The sequence below is a fragment of the Dipodascopsis tothii genome, assembly GCF_038497935.1.
Source record: "Dipodascopsis tothii strain CBS 759.85 unplaced genomic scaffold V1510scaffold_7, whole genome shotgun sequence".
Taxonomy (NCBI): Eukaryota; Fungi; Ascomycota; class Lipomycetes; order Lipomycetales; family Lipomycetaceae; genus Neoaidaea; species Neoaidaea tothii.
This window is the reverse complement of record NW_027117991.1, coordinates 114,860-128,307: the sequence shown is the minus strand read 5'-3', so window position 1 is coordinate 128,307 and position 13,448 is coordinate 114,860. Positions and strand designations below refer to the sequence as shown.

Here is a 13,448-nt window from a genome sequence, read left to right as displayed (position 1 = left end):
CGTCGTCGGCCATGCTGTATCGCTATCGTGCCAAATTTTCGCCCGCTAGGCTTCGATCCCAATCAAAATTATATTTTCTGACAGGAGCTAGCTCCGTAGTTACCCGGTCTAAATAGGTCGCGCGGACAGCGCTTAGGGTTAAAAAAGCAGTCACGTTTACACCGTCCAGGGTAGCGCCCACGCCTGCGCTTCGCCTGGCGACACACCAACACTGACAATTATCGCCGTCTTTTAGTACAGTAAATCCCGTTTTTATTTCAGCTTTCAGTATACACAACTCTTTATTTTTCGGCATAAAGGTATGCATAATACATTGCCTCCAAGCGATCGAGAGCCATCATTCGGACCAGAGATGCAGCCGCGCACCTCCCTCGCGCTCCCTCTCGTTTGATTCCTCTCGCTTGCTGGTTGCGATCCCCTCGCGTTTTGCCAATACTAACAAATTTTCCAGAGTATCAGCAATCATGGGTATTTCTCGGGACTCCCGCCACAAGCGCTCGCACACTGGTGCCAAGCGCGCCATGTACCGCAAGAAGCGGAAGTTCGAGCTCGGACGTCAGCCCGCCAACACCAGAATTGGTATGTTTTTCTGCGCGTGCAGATTTTTTCCGACCGCGAACAGCGACTAACGAGTCAGGTGCTAAGCGCATTCACACCGTCCGCACCCGGGGTGGTAACACCAAGTTCCGTGCTCTCCGTGTCGACACCGGTAACTTCTCGTGGGGATCGGAGGGCATTGCCAAGAAGACCCGTATCATCGGTGTCTCGTTCCACCCCTCGAACAACGAGCTTATCCGCACCAACACCCTGACCAAGGCTGCTATCGTCCAGATTGACGCTACTCCCTTCCGTCAGTGGTACGAGTCGCAGTACGGTCTTGCCCTCGGCAAGAGACGTGGTGCCTCGAAGAAGGCCGAGGAGGAGCACGCTGCCCTGAAGAAGTCGTCGAAGCTCGAGCGCAAGCTGGCTGCCCGCCAGACCAACGCCAAGGTCGAGTCGGCTCTGGAGTCGCAGTTCGGTGCCGGTCGTCTGTACGCCTGCGTCTCGTCGCGTCCCGGTCAGTCTGGCCGGTGCGACGGCTACATTCTGGAGGGTGAGGAGCTTGCTTTCTACATCCGTAGAATCCAGGCCAGAAAATAAGCTAAAAGCGTTGTATTTATCTCTTATTTTCAAATATAAATTATCGAAACAATGCAAGGTACCGTTACATCGCATGTAATTATTTAGTTTTGAAAATATAAAAGTTCATGATGGATATATTTCGGTATGCTGTTTGAATTTCTATCTTATAACATCGTAGGCATCATGGCTTTTGTGTTTTGGAACTGGAAAATGCTTCACTCCGGACTAATGTACACTGGAAAATCATCACTGTAAAATACAAGGCCCTTGCGGGTTCCGACGGCTTTAGCCCTTCTTGCGCCTCTTGGACGACTCCATCCCCGAGGCGTCCGACGAGCCCATGCCTTTTCGCTCGGCTCCACGGAACACAGAGATGAGGGTCTCTGTCTCGCGCTCCATCTCCCGAGTCCAGATGCTAATGTCACTTCCCCAGCGGTTGTACATGACCGCGTTCGCAAACATGCGCAGGATCTCCCGCTCCAGTTCGCTGGTGTTTTGAATCCGGCCGTCTTTGACCATCGCCTTGATTGTGCGCAGGTCCGTAGGCTCGTAGATCAGCTCGTAGTAGTCCGGAGCGTCGTTCTCGCTCACTGGATTGGTGAAAAACGACGCTGACCGGTTCGACGAGATGTTCGACAGCAGCGGCGTCACCAGGTTCTGGAACTTGCGGTTGCTGGCCGATGGCGGCGCCGATGACGCGCCTGCGCTCGATCGCTGCGCCTGCGTCTGTGGTGTCGACGGGCTAGGCTCGGCTCGCGACGGCGACGACTCGGCGTGCGCCGACGAATGCGCCCGCTTGCGCGTCCGCCGCTTGCGCGTGCCCTGCTCCTTCTCGGCTTCAGCCTCGTGCTCCGACTCTGATTTGACTTCAGTATGCGGCTCGCTGGACTCCTTGTCCTCGCCTTGTTCACCTGTAGTTTCATCCTCGTGAACGGCTTCGGCCGCGTCGTCTTCGTCGGCAGCGTCGTCGTCAACGGCCTCGTCGTCTTCTTCCTTGACCTTTGTCTCAGTCTCAATTTCTTCCGTGCCCTCCTTGACAGACTCGACCTCGATCGTGTCATGCTCGACCGAGTCCTTTCTGTCCTTGCTCTCGTCGTCCCCGTCTGTGTCGAGCTCGGCTGCTGCCTCATCGGCGTCGCTGCCGGCCTCGTCTTTGGGGACGTCCACCAGACAGACCTCTTCGGTGATCGAGTACTCTGACGTCTCGGCGTTGTCGTTGGCGCCTTCGTCTGACGCAATATCAGCATCTGCTCCGGTCTCGGCCTCGTCCTCGTCCTCGTCCTCATCTTCACCTTCGGTGGGCTCTTCGGTCTGGCTCTGGTCGGCAGATCGTAGACGGCGCAGACGGCGCGGCGTGGCCACCGAGGACGGCGTCTCCGCCTCCTCGGCCTCGTCTGGCTGCGGGGCGGAATCAGTCTCGGCCTCGACGGTAGCATCTCCGGGGGATTCAGATACCTTGGCATCGGGCTCTTCGGCATCGGCGTCGTCGACGCTCACGTCGTCGTCGGCGGTGGCCTCAGCCGCGTCTTCGGTCTCGTCCTCAGCCTCAGCGGTCTCGGCAGCTTCATCAGCTGTCTCGGTCGCCGCGGCTTCGGCCTCGTCCTCGTCGGCGCTGACCACCTCGACTTCATCCTCGGCGTCTTCGGCGTCTTCGGCGTCTGGCTCAGCGGTCTCCTCCTTGTCGTTTGTGTCCTCAGCGGTGTCGGCCGCGTCGGCGGCTTCCTGCGCTTCGTCGACGGGCGACGCGTCCGACTCGGCCTGCTCCGGCGACGCCTCGGGCTCGGCTTCGGCCTCGGCCGTGGTCTCCTTGTCGCTCGCAGAGACCGCAGCGCCAGGCGTCCGACCCTCGGTGGTCCTGGGCGTTGCGCCCGCCGTCGGGTCCTCGCCGTCCGTCGCCGACAGGTCTAGATTGGCGCCGATTACCGGCTGAATTGCGTCCACGGAGATGTCCTGGTGAGCCTCGACGGCCTCGGCGTCGGTCTTGATGTCTTCCGCCGCCGGGAAGTCTTCGATGATGTCTTTCATGTCGATATCCTCCAGTTCCTTGGCCGGCGCAATCACCTTGGTCTCGGGCGTGTCCTCAGCCGGAGTCTTGTCGTCCGCGACATCGTCCGACTCATCTGTCGGCTTGCCCGCGCTCGTCGGCCGGCTCTCGCCCGGCTCAACGCCCTGTTGGCGCCGTGACTCCTCCTCCGAGCGCTGCTGGCGCGCCTTGGCCTCGAGCACCAGCAGGCGTGAGTCCCACTCGCCCCGGCCAATCTCCTCGATCTCCTGAAGATACTGCTTGTACTGTTTCTCGTCCTGGCGGATCTGGGCGATGAGCTCCTCGCGGCACTTGGAGTACAGCGTCTCGAGCAGCTGCAGAATCGTGTCCGGCGCTGGCGTCAGCCTCGTCGCGCGTCCGCTTACGTTTTTCGTGTGCCAGGCCCTTCACCGGCTGCCGCTCCAGGCCTTGTTCTTGCAGCATCGACGTGTAAACATCCTCGCAGTCCTGGCCGTCAGCACACCGTCGCCGTCGGCCGCCCGGCCGCCCTACCTTGCCGGAAATGTCGGGCTCATCCAGGTTCCGCAGCAGCGGATGGTCTGCCAGCGCTTTGGCGATCTCGGTGAAGGATGAATCACCATCCCGGTATATAATCTGGGCGAGCAGGAGCCGCTGCAGACTGGATGTCAGAACCTCCATCGCTTACAGGGCCGCCACCATCAATCCGACCCTGGTCTCGGATTGTGACACTCGCTGCTGACCGCTGGCTGGTCTGGGAAGGAGGGGTGTTGCGTGTGAGAGCTGTGAGGTTGTATTCGCCGGACGCAAGTTCAGGCGAAACGAGGCATCAACAGCCCAACTGAGCTTAATTATTAGATATACGCTCGTGAGAATTGAGTCGACGCGCGCGCAAAACACGCGAAAGACCACGAACGCGACCCCATGCCTGCGGCCGAGCTCTCGACGCGGTCGTGCACGACGACGGTGGACCTGGCAGCGCTGCCGGAGGTCCTTCAGACGCCGACAGGACTGGCGCTGCTAGAGATACAGGGAACGGTGCACCTGCCACCGGGCGATGAGGGCATGGTCCACGAGATCGGTACACTCTCGTTCGCGGAGAAGACCGCGTGGCTGTGGGTCGGCAACCGCCAACGCATGGAGGGCAAGATCGTCGAGCTGAAGCCGCCGCTGGGGATCATGCGGCGCGCAGAGACTGACACGGCGGACGCGGAGGACGGGTCTACGGGGACGGCCGTGGAAATTATCGACGTGATCCGGCACAAGGTGGTGTTCAAGACGCGGCCGGAGCCGATGGTGCTGGGACGCGAGTAGTGTACATAGCAATGGATGGCGTGGACGGGTTCCGGATCAGTGGCCGTGGCTGCGCGAGCAGTGGCCGTGGCTGAGTGCGCAGTGGACGCCTCCGAGGCCAGTGGACAGTGCGACCGTGCCAGTGGACAGCCCTCCGTGCCAGCGGACAGCTCGCAGTGGACAGGGACGGTAGACACCACCTGGCCGCTTCTGGCCGGCCCATGACGGTGGCCGTGCTCCAGACGCAGCTGCGGCCGTGCGCGCAGCACTCCGTCCGACCGCATGATCCGGGCACCACTACAACGGCTACCAAACAGGTGCCGCAGCCAATCAGCGCGACCTACGCAGCAGCGTCGCCAGCACACGCAAGCAGTGTCGTATATCAGTCGAGAGCAAACTGTTATCCGCAAATGCTTTGCATTGGTACAGGTCTGTGAGTGTTTTTAACATCATCTAGACACGCCTGCGTGTGCAGAGCAACGTCGGCCCGCGAAGTCTTCGCGTGACCCGTCCCCGCCTGGGGGCTGCTGCCGGTCGGGCAGACGTTGGCTGTAAGAAAAAATTTGACGACACATAAATTTATAGGCGTGTGGTTTAGCAGGCAGGGTATGTTTTGCGGCAAGCTGGGTGACACCGCGGGTCACGGGTCACTTCGGTGTAGTAAGCCGGGTCACAAAGACGCCGAAATTTGTGAGCCGGGATACCCTATGAGTCACTGCGAATAAAAAAAATTTCTAGACGCAATTGCAGACTCCATAGAACAAACGGCAACGACACGCTATAATCGGCGTGACAGCTCGGTTGAATCTAACTGGGACCCAAAATGAGTGCTCCTAGCAAGAATGCCGCGGCGGCGGCGCCCAAAACGCTCGTGATGGAGAACGTACGTGAGCCGGTCGACAAAGACTAACAAACAGACCGAGAAGCGCGACGCGCTGATTGCCACCGAGAAGAAGGTCCAACAGTACTGGAAAGACAACAAGGTGTTTGAGATCGACGCGCCTACGCTCGAGGAGTCGTCGATCGCGGACGCGGACGAGCTGCGGGAAAAGTATCCCAAGTTCTTCGGTACGATGGCGTACCCGTACATGAACGGTGTGCTGCACGCCGGCCACTCGTTCACGCTGTCCAAGGTCGAGTTCCAGACCGGCTACGAGCGCATGCTCGGCCGGCGCGCGCTGTTCCCGCTGGGCTTCCACTGCACTGGCATGCCCATCAAGGCGTGCGCGGACAAGCTCCTGCGCGAGCGCGAGATGTTTGGCCAGAACTACGACAACCTGCCGGCCGAGGAGGACGAGCCCGCGCCGGTGGTCGAGGCCGCGCCGGCGGCCAAGACCGACCCGACCAAGTTCTCGACCAAGAAGTCCAAGGCCGCGGCCAAGCAGGGCCGCGGCAAGTACCAGTTCGAGATCATGCTGCAGCTCGGAATCCCGCGCGAGGACCTGCACAAGTTCGCCGACGCCAACTACTGGCTCGAGTTCTTCCCGCCGCTGTGCGAGCGCGACTGCAACGCGATCGGCGCGCGCATCGACTGGCGCCGCAGTTTTGTGACGACCGACGCCAACCCGTACTACGACGCGTTCATCCGGTGGCAGATGAACCGCCTGCGCGAGCTCAACAAGATCAAGTTCGGCGAGCGCCACACGATCTACTCGGCCAAGGACGGCCAGCCCTGCATGGACCACGACAGACAGTCGGGCGAGGGCGTCAAGCCGCAGGAGTACGGCGCGATCAAGCTCAAGGCGACCGAGTTCGCCCCGGCCGCTCAGGCTGCGCTGACTGCCGCGGGCTTTGACTACGCGTCCAAGGATGTGTTCTTCGTGGCCGCCACGCTCCGTCCGGAGACGCTCTACGGCCAGATGTGCTGCTTTGTCTCGCCATCGATCGAGTACGTCGTCTTCGAGGCCGCCACTGGCGAGTACTACATTACGACCTCGCGCGCGGCCAAGAACATGTCGTTCCAGAAGATTCTGCCCGTCCGCGGCGAGGTCAAGGTCGTGGCCACAATCTCCGGCGGCGACTTCATCGGCTCCGTCGTCAATGCGCCCAACAGCGTCTACGGCAAGGTGCGCATCCTGCCGATGGAGAGCATCGTCGCATCGAAGGGCACGGGTGTCGTCACCTGCGTGCCCAGCGACTCGCCTGACGACTACGCGACCGTTACCGAGCTCCGCAAGAAGCCTGAGTTCTACAATATCGATGCCAAGTGGCTCGACTACGAGATCATCTCGGTCATCACGACGCCGACGTACGGTGACAAGATCGCCGTCAGCTTGGTCGAGGAGTTCAAAATCCAGTCGCCCAAGGACAAGGTCGCGCTCGCCAAGGCCAAGGAGATCGCCTACAAGGAGGGCTTCTACCAGGGCATCATGAACGCCGGCCCGTACAAGGGTGAGAAGGTCGAGGTCGCCAAGAACAAAATCCGCGCGGACCTGATCGCCAGCGGCCAGTTCTTCACCTACAACGAGCCCGAGAGCCTGGTCATGTCGCGCAGTGGCGACGAGTGCGTCGTCTCGCTCGAGGACCAGTGGTTCATCGACTACGGCGAGGAGAGCTGGAAGAAGGAGACCGAGGGCCTGCTCGAGAATCTCGAGACGTACTCGATCGAGACCAGGCACGCGTTCGAGTCTGTGCTGGACTGGCTCAACAACTGGGCGTGCGCGCGCAGCTACGGTCTCGGCACCAAGCTGCCGTGGGACCCGCAGTTCCTGGTTGAGTCGCTGTCGGACTCCACCGTGTACATGGCGTACTACACCATCGCACACTTCCTGCACAGCGACATCTTTGGTCAGACCAAGGGTCTGGCTAACGTGTCGGTCGAGCAGATGACGGACGAGGTCTTTGACTACATCTTCACGCGTCGCGATACGCCTGGCAAGACCGACATTCCGCTCGACACGCTGGCCAAGATGCGCCGCGAGTTTGAGTACTTCTACCCGCTCGACGTCCGTGTCTCGGGCAAGGACCTGATCAACAACCACCTGACGTTCTTCCTCTACATCCACGTCGCGCTGTTCCCGCCCAAGTACTGGCCGCGCGGCATCCGCGCGAACGGCCACCTGCTCTGCAACAACGAGAAGATGTCCAAGAGTACCGGCAACTTCCTGACGCTGCAGGACATTGTCCAGAAGTTCGGTGCGGACTGCGCGCGCATTGCGCTGGCCGACGCCGGCGACACGGTCGAGGACGCCAACTTCGATGAGAGCAACGCCAACGCCATGATCCTGCGTCTGTACACGCTGCGCGAGTGGTGCGAGGAGCAGATCAAGAACCTCGACAGCCTGCGCACAGGCCCGATCGACTCGTTCTTTGACCGCGCGTTCGAGAACGAGCTCAACGCGCTCGTCGAGGACACCAAGAACAACTACCAGAACGCGCTCTACAAGGCCGCGCTCAAGACGGGCCTGTACGACTTCCAGGCTGCGCGCGACTACTACCGCGAGGCGACCTCTGGAGCCGCTGGCATGCACCGTGACCTGGTTCTGCGCTACATCGAGCAGCAGGCGCTGCTGCTGACGCCGATCGCGCCGCACTTTGCCGAGTACATCTGGTCGGACGTGCTCAAGAACAAGACCACCGTCCAGACCGCTCTGTTCCCCACTGTGTCCAAGCCGGTCGACCTGGCTCTGACCGCTGCGCTCGAGTACGTGCGCGACGTCTCGCGCGCCATCCGCGAGGTCGAGGGCGCCAACCTCAAGAAGCAGAAGAAGGGCAAGCCGGCCACGTTCGACCAGAGAAAGCCGACCAAGCTGACGATCTACGTTGCGCTCGAGTTCCCCGAGTGGCAGCAGAAGTACGTCGACCTCGTCCAGGAGGCCTTCGACTCGCTCTCGGTGTCGTTCAAGCCCGAGCTCACTAAGAACGTCCAGAAGCTTGGCGACATGAAGCGCTCGATGCCGTTCGTCAACCACCTCAAGTTCCGTCTGACTGGCGGCAAGGAGTCGCCCGAGGTTGTGTTCAACCGCAAGCTGGCCTTCGACGAGGTCGAGACGCTCAAGTCCGTTGCCACCAACATCCAGAAGGTCCTCAACTCCGAGGTCTTCGAGCTGTTTGTGGTTAAGGAGGGCGCCGAGACCGCGGTCAACGTGTTTACGGGCGAGGAGACCCCGGTCGAGTTCCGCCGCGAGGCCGACGCTGCTGTGCCTGGTGCTCCAGGAATTTCGCTGGTCAACATCTAGGCGCAAAATGGAGTAGGGGCGCTGCCCGTGTTTTGTATATCATCTGAGTGTACTCTTCCAGGAGCTAAAAGCAATCGAATCACCTGCACTTGACGTGGCTGTAGAAGTGGCGGTGCAGTGGTGCGGCGGTGCGGCGCCGGGCCCGTGGGGGGCTGTCGGGCATTCGCTCTGCCGCCGCTGCGGGCATCGTTTTGCCGTCGCCGCGGCTCTGCGCGCCCGTGACCACACGCGGCCGCTTTTGCAGAGGCGAAAACACCCAAGGGCCGGCGCGCTACCCCTGCTCAAGCGTCGAAAAATGTTGCATATGTACCCCATATCCGTGCGTTTTTCCACGCTTACATTTGTGGAAAATTTTTTAGGTGGTCAGCCCAATTTTTTTTCAAACTCGAACCGATTCAACCCTCGGATCCGAAAATTTTTCACCGCGACCCCAGCCTGACCACCGTTCAAGATGCGTATCAAAAAGAAGCACGAGGCCGGTGCGGCCAAGAACTTCATCACGCGCACGCAGGCGGTCAAGAAGCTGCAGCTGTCGCTCGCTGATTTCAGGTAAGAGTCGATCCTCGGCGGCCGTGTTTGCTCGTCTCGCTCGCGCCCGCGCGAGCAGCGCAGCCGGCGGTCTGGTTGTCAGACAGCTGCTAACTGGTCCAGACGGCTATGCATCTTCAAGGGCATCTACCCGCGCGAGCCGCGCAACAAGAAGAAGGCCAACAAGGGCTCGACCGCGCCGACGACGTTCTACTACACCAAGGACATCCAGTACTTGATGCACGAGCCCGTGATCCAGAAGTTCCGTGAGCACAAGGTGTTTGCCAAGAAGCTGTCGAAGCTTCTCGGCCGCGGCGAGGTCGGCGACGCCAAGCGCCTCGACGACAACCGTCCGCGGTACCGGCTGGATCATATCATCAAGGAGCGGTACCCGACGTTCCTGGACGCGATCCGCGACTTGGACGACGCGCTGAGCATGCTGTTCCTGTTCGCGGCCATGCCGGCGACCGACAAGGTGTCGTCGCGCGTGACGCTCGAGGCTGAGCGGCTGTGCAACCAGTGGATGGCGTACGTGGCGCGCGAGGGCCTGCTGCGCAAGGTCTTTATCAGCATCAAGGGCGTATACTTCCAGGCCGAGGTCAAGGGCCAGGAGGTGCTGTGGCTGGTGCCGTTCAAGTTCCCGCAGAACGTGCCGACGGACATCGACTTCCGTATCATGCTCACCTTCCTCGAGTTCTACACGACGCTGCTGCAGTTCGTGCAGTTCCGTCTCTTCACCGAGGCCGGACTCGTGTACCCGCCCAAGATCGACACCCAGAAGGTGCTGGGCGTGGGCGGTGTGAGCGCGTACTTGCTCGAGAGCAAGCAGGAGCAGAAGCTGCTGGCGGCAACGGCGCCGGCGACGATGAAGGCGTCAGCCAAGCAGGTGGCCGCGCGCGTCAAGACGCTCGGCAGCGTGCTCGAGAAGGCCGCGGCCGCCGGCGCGGACGAGGACGAGGAGCCGGAGGACGAGGTCGAGGCCGACGACGACAAGCTCGACACGTTCGTTGCCCTGCCCGCGACCGAGACCGCCGTCTCGGACGTGCTCCCCCAGCCCGAGGAGGTCTCGGCCGAGACTCGGTTGAAGACGCTGATGGCGCCGTTCACGTTCTACATCGGCCGCGAGGTCAACCTCGATATTGTTGAGTTCGCTATCCTGGCCTTGGGCGGCCGGGTGATCTCCGAGTCTGCGCTCGGTGCCGAGCTGCAGGACCTCGAGGACGACGAAGAGAACGACAACGCGGCGACGCTGGCGGACAAGAAGCAGCGCCGGGCCGAGATCGAGGCCGTGCAGAACACGGTGACGCACCAGATCTGCGACCGGCCGGCGCTGGCGTCACGTGTGCCTGGTCGGATATACGTTCAGCCGCAGTGGGTCTTCGACTCGCTCAACCGCGGCGAGCTGCTGCCGGTCGACGACTACTCGGTCGGCGCGTCGCTGCCGCCGCACCTGTCGCCGTGGGGCGACGGCGGCATCTACGACCCCGAGGCTCTGGCTGCGGCTGAGGCCGAAGCCGACGGCGAGCTCGAGTCCGAGGAGGAGGAGGACGAGATCGAGGGCGAGGTCGAGCCCGACGAGGACGAGGACGACGTCGACGAGGACGAGGAGGAGAACCTCCGGCACCAGCTCGAGCTCGAGGCCGAGGCCAAGGGCGTCGAGTTCTCGGAGCAGACGGCCGGCAAGCGCAAGCGCGGGGCCGCCGCTGCCGCGCCCGTTCCCGAGACCAAGGCCGCCAAGAAGAAGAAGCTCGCCAAGGACGAGAAGGAGGCCAAGGAGGAGAAGGAGCTGCGCAAGATCATGATGACCAACAAGCAGAAGAAGCTCTACAACCAGATGCAGTACGGCATCAAGCAGAAGGAGGACCGCGCCGAGCTGCTCAAGAAGAAGAAGAAGAAGCTGCAGAAGGCGCAGTAGCCGCAGCGGCTGTATCTAGTTACATTGTAGTTACATTGGAATCAAAAGTTCATCGTTTTCACGAGCGACGGCACTACTCGGTGCGCTTCTTGCCCTCCTCCATGCCGCGGATCTTGGTCTCGACCTTGCCCTTCTCGCTCATGACCCAGCCCTTGACGCGGCCGGTCTCGGCGTGGACGACCTCCTGCTCGGCAACGTAGTCGAGCGGGACGAGGCGCGGCCAGTTGACGTAGGCCAGGCCGTGGGCCTTGATGTAGAACATGGCGTAGCCGAAGACGGCGCCCCAGAAGACCACAAACAGCCGGGTCTTGAGCCACGAGTCCTGCTCGCCCGAGAGGAAGAACGTGGCCAGGATCATGAGGATCGAGGTGTAGGCCACGTACGGCATCGACTGGATCACGATCGGCCGGTGGTCGCGGAACGGCGCGTCCATGTTATCGAACGGGCGGTGGTTGCCGAGGAAGACGTCGGCGGCGTCCTGGCGGGGCCCGTCGAAGAAGTTGTTGCGCGCGTAACGCTCGATCGAGTTGGACAGGTCCTGCAGCGCGCCGCGCTTGGTGCGCTTGCCAAGCCGCGTGAAGTCCGTCTTGAGCGCGCCGGTGCCGGAGTACGCCTTGGAGACGGCATCGGCGTTGTCGGCCCACACGTTGCGGAAGATGTGGTCGAAGTGCGGGTGAGCCTGGAAGCGGTCCTCGGGCGAGAGTATGTTGGCCTCGATGAGCTGGAGGTTGAGCACCCAGCTGGCGAGGAAGCTCTGGACGACGTTCGTGCGGTCGAGGCAGTCCATGCAGTTGGTGCGCACGACGCTGGTCTGCAGCTTCTTGGTCACAAACACGCCCTTCTCGACGTCGTCGACCGACCGGAACCAGCCCTGCTGGCCGAGGCCGAGCTCGACGAGCCGGTCGAGCAGGCCCTGCACGCGGTGGAAGCGCATGCCGCGGCACTCGTGGTGGAAGTCAAAGTACACGTAGACCACGTCCGGGTCGGCCAGCTCGGTCACGAGCGCCTCGTACCCGGCCTTGACCGGCAGCTCGTGGCCCTTCTGGTTGACGAGGTTGACGCAGTAGTTGGGGCCGTAGATCTTCTTCTGCTCGTCAAAGTGCAGCTTGGCCGGGCCCAGCGCCGAGTCGAACACGCGCAGCTTGGGCTTGTACTTGAGGTCGTTGATCTCGGCCCAGTACACGGGCACGCTGCCGCGCGTCTGCACGTAGCTGTACGTCTCGACCGCCGGGCTCGAGTCCAGCACCAGCAGCTGCTCGGTCTCGTTGTAGTTCGAGACGTGGCCGGCGGCGTCGATGCCGCGCGAAAAGTACCGCGTGCCCATGCGGTACTTGCTGCGCCGCGAGATCAGGCCGAACGTGACCGGCACCGAGTGGATCGTGCACTTGGTCAGGCTCACGAAGCCGTACACCACCGGCAGGATGAAGCAGTCCACGTCCGGGTTCGTGCCGGCAGCCTCGATCAGGTCCGCGAGCGCGTACTGGTTCCAGAAGAACCGCTCGTCGGCCTTCTTCCAGTTGGGCAGGCCCGAGTCCGTGCTCTGTCGCTGCATGGCGTTTGTCAGGTCCCACGTGTACGAGAAGAACATGGGTCCGTTCTGGATGTGCCGCTTGATCAGCGACAGATACATGATCTCGTCGGGGTCTTGGTGCGTGGCCTCGCGCAGCGCGATGAACTCAAAGTCCTTGATCCGGTACACCGTGTGGCCCTTGAGCGAGCCCACCTTCTCGGTCTTGGTGATCACAAACACGTACCGGCCGAGCCGCAGCCGGATGATGCCGAGAATGCCGGGCACGGCGTGGCCAAAGTTCACGTACGGCTCGGCCTTTTCGTCTGCGGTCAGCGCGCCCGATGCCAGACTTACCGCCGCGCCGCGTGGTCACGGTGCCGTCCGGCCGCGAGATCTCGAGGATTGTGGGCGGCGACGTGGCATTGTTGATGAACGCGATCGACGACGACGACGCCGTCGCCGACAGCTGCAGGGGGGCCGACATGGTTCTGCGGTCAGCAGGCCCAATTGCGGGGCGCAGAGACGCCGCGGGCGCGGATCTGGCCACGGGCGACGGCGGCCGGCCGTCGGAGCGGTGCGTGCATGGCCGAGCCGCCGCCCGGCACCGAGGCCGAGCCCGCCGGCCAAGTCCGGCATCGCGCCAGCCATCCGTCCACATCCGCGCACCAGCTGCCGTCTGCGACCGGTCCTGACTCACCTGTCTCTGGATCCGGCTACGCGGTCACGAGAGCTGTTGGCCTGGCTGTCGCTTGACTGTGGAGAAGCGACACGTCTCCTCAAATTTCTTTCCTGTGCGCTGGCAGCTTGCAACCAACACGGCTCAGTGGATCCGGCTAGGCACTGGCACTGCTTCGACACGCGTAGATGGACCAGACTCTGGCTTCTGGAGTCGATGAGCGA

The 13,448-nt window shown here is 61.9% G+C and overlaps 6 protein-coding genes across 6 annotated transcripts; 4 read left to right on the top strand and 2 right to left on the bottom strand.

Moving 5' to 3' along the window:
- Positions 1-198: 198 nt before the first annotated feature.
- V1510DRAFT_428959 (40S ribosomal protein eS8) lies at positions 199-1,352 on the top strand. Its single transcript, XM_066935296.1, has 3 exons — positions 199-299; positions 452-579; positions 638-1,352. Exons 2-3 carry the CDS (start codon positions 465-467, stop codon positions 1,138-1,140), a joined length of 618 nt encoding a protein of 205 aa, XP_066790269.1. The 5' UTR covers positions 199-299; positions 452-464; the 3' UTR covers positions 1,141-1,352.
- V1510DRAFT_413064 (uncharacterized protein) lies at positions 1,201-3,676 on the bottom strand. The gene is made up of 2 exons (XM_066933182.1): positions 3,532-3,676; positions 1,201-3,500 (listed from the first exon to the last, which is right to left on the bottom strand). The coding sequence occupies exons 1-2, from the start codon at positions 3,587-3,589 to the stop codon at positions 1,408-1,410; spliced, it is 2,151 nt and encodes a 716-aa protein (XP_066790268.1). The 5' UTR covers positions 3,590-3,676; the 3' UTR covers positions 1,201-1,407.
- Positions 3,677-3,811: 135 nt separating this feature from the next.
- On the top strand, positions 3,812-4,840 carry V1510DRAFT_413061 (Ctf8-domain-containing protein). Its single transcript, XM_066933181.1, has one exon. The coding sequence runs from the start codon at positions 4,049-4,051 to the stop codon at positions 4,436-4,438; it is 390 nt and encodes a 129-aa protein (XP_066790267.1). The 5' UTR covers positions 3,812-4,048; the 3' UTR covers positions 4,439-4,840.
- Positions 4,841-5,132: 292 nt separating this feature from the next.
- V1510DRAFT_413058 (uncharacterized protein) lies at positions 5,133-8,688 on the top strand. Its single transcript, XM_066933180.1, has 2 exons — positions 5,133-5,300; positions 5,335-8,688. Exons 1-2 carry the CDS (start codon positions 5,241-5,243, stop codon positions 8,593-8,595), a joined length of 3,321 nt encoding a protein of 1,106 aa, XP_066790266.1. The 5' UTR covers positions 5,133-5,240; the 3' UTR covers positions 8,596-8,688.
- Positions 8,689-8,903: 215 nt separating this feature from the next.
- V1510DRAFT_391181 (Pescadillo N-terminus-domain-containing protein) lies at positions 8,904-11,103 on the top strand. Its single transcript, XM_066931773.1, has 2 exons — positions 8,904-9,144; positions 9,247-11,103. The coding sequence occupies exons 1-2, from the start codon at positions 9,047-9,049 to the stop codon at positions 11,036-11,038; spliced, it is 1,890 nt and encodes a 629-aa protein (XP_066790265.1). The 5' UTR covers positions 8,904-9,046; the 3' UTR covers positions 11,039-11,103.
- On the bottom strand, positions 11,075-13,439 carry V1510DRAFT_310732 (SacI homology domain-containing protein). Its single transcript, XM_066930735.1, has 3 exons — positions 13,246-13,439; positions 12,903-13,036; positions 11,075-12,871 (listed from the first exon to the last, which is right to left on the bottom strand). Exons 2-3 carry the CDS (start codon positions 13,030-13,032, stop codon positions 11,112-11,114), a joined length of 1,890 nt encoding a protein of 629 aa, XP_066790264.1. The 5' UTR covers positions 13,033-13,036; positions 13,246-13,439; the 3' UTR covers positions 11,075-11,111.
- Positions 13,440-13,448: the final 9 nt, after the last annotated feature.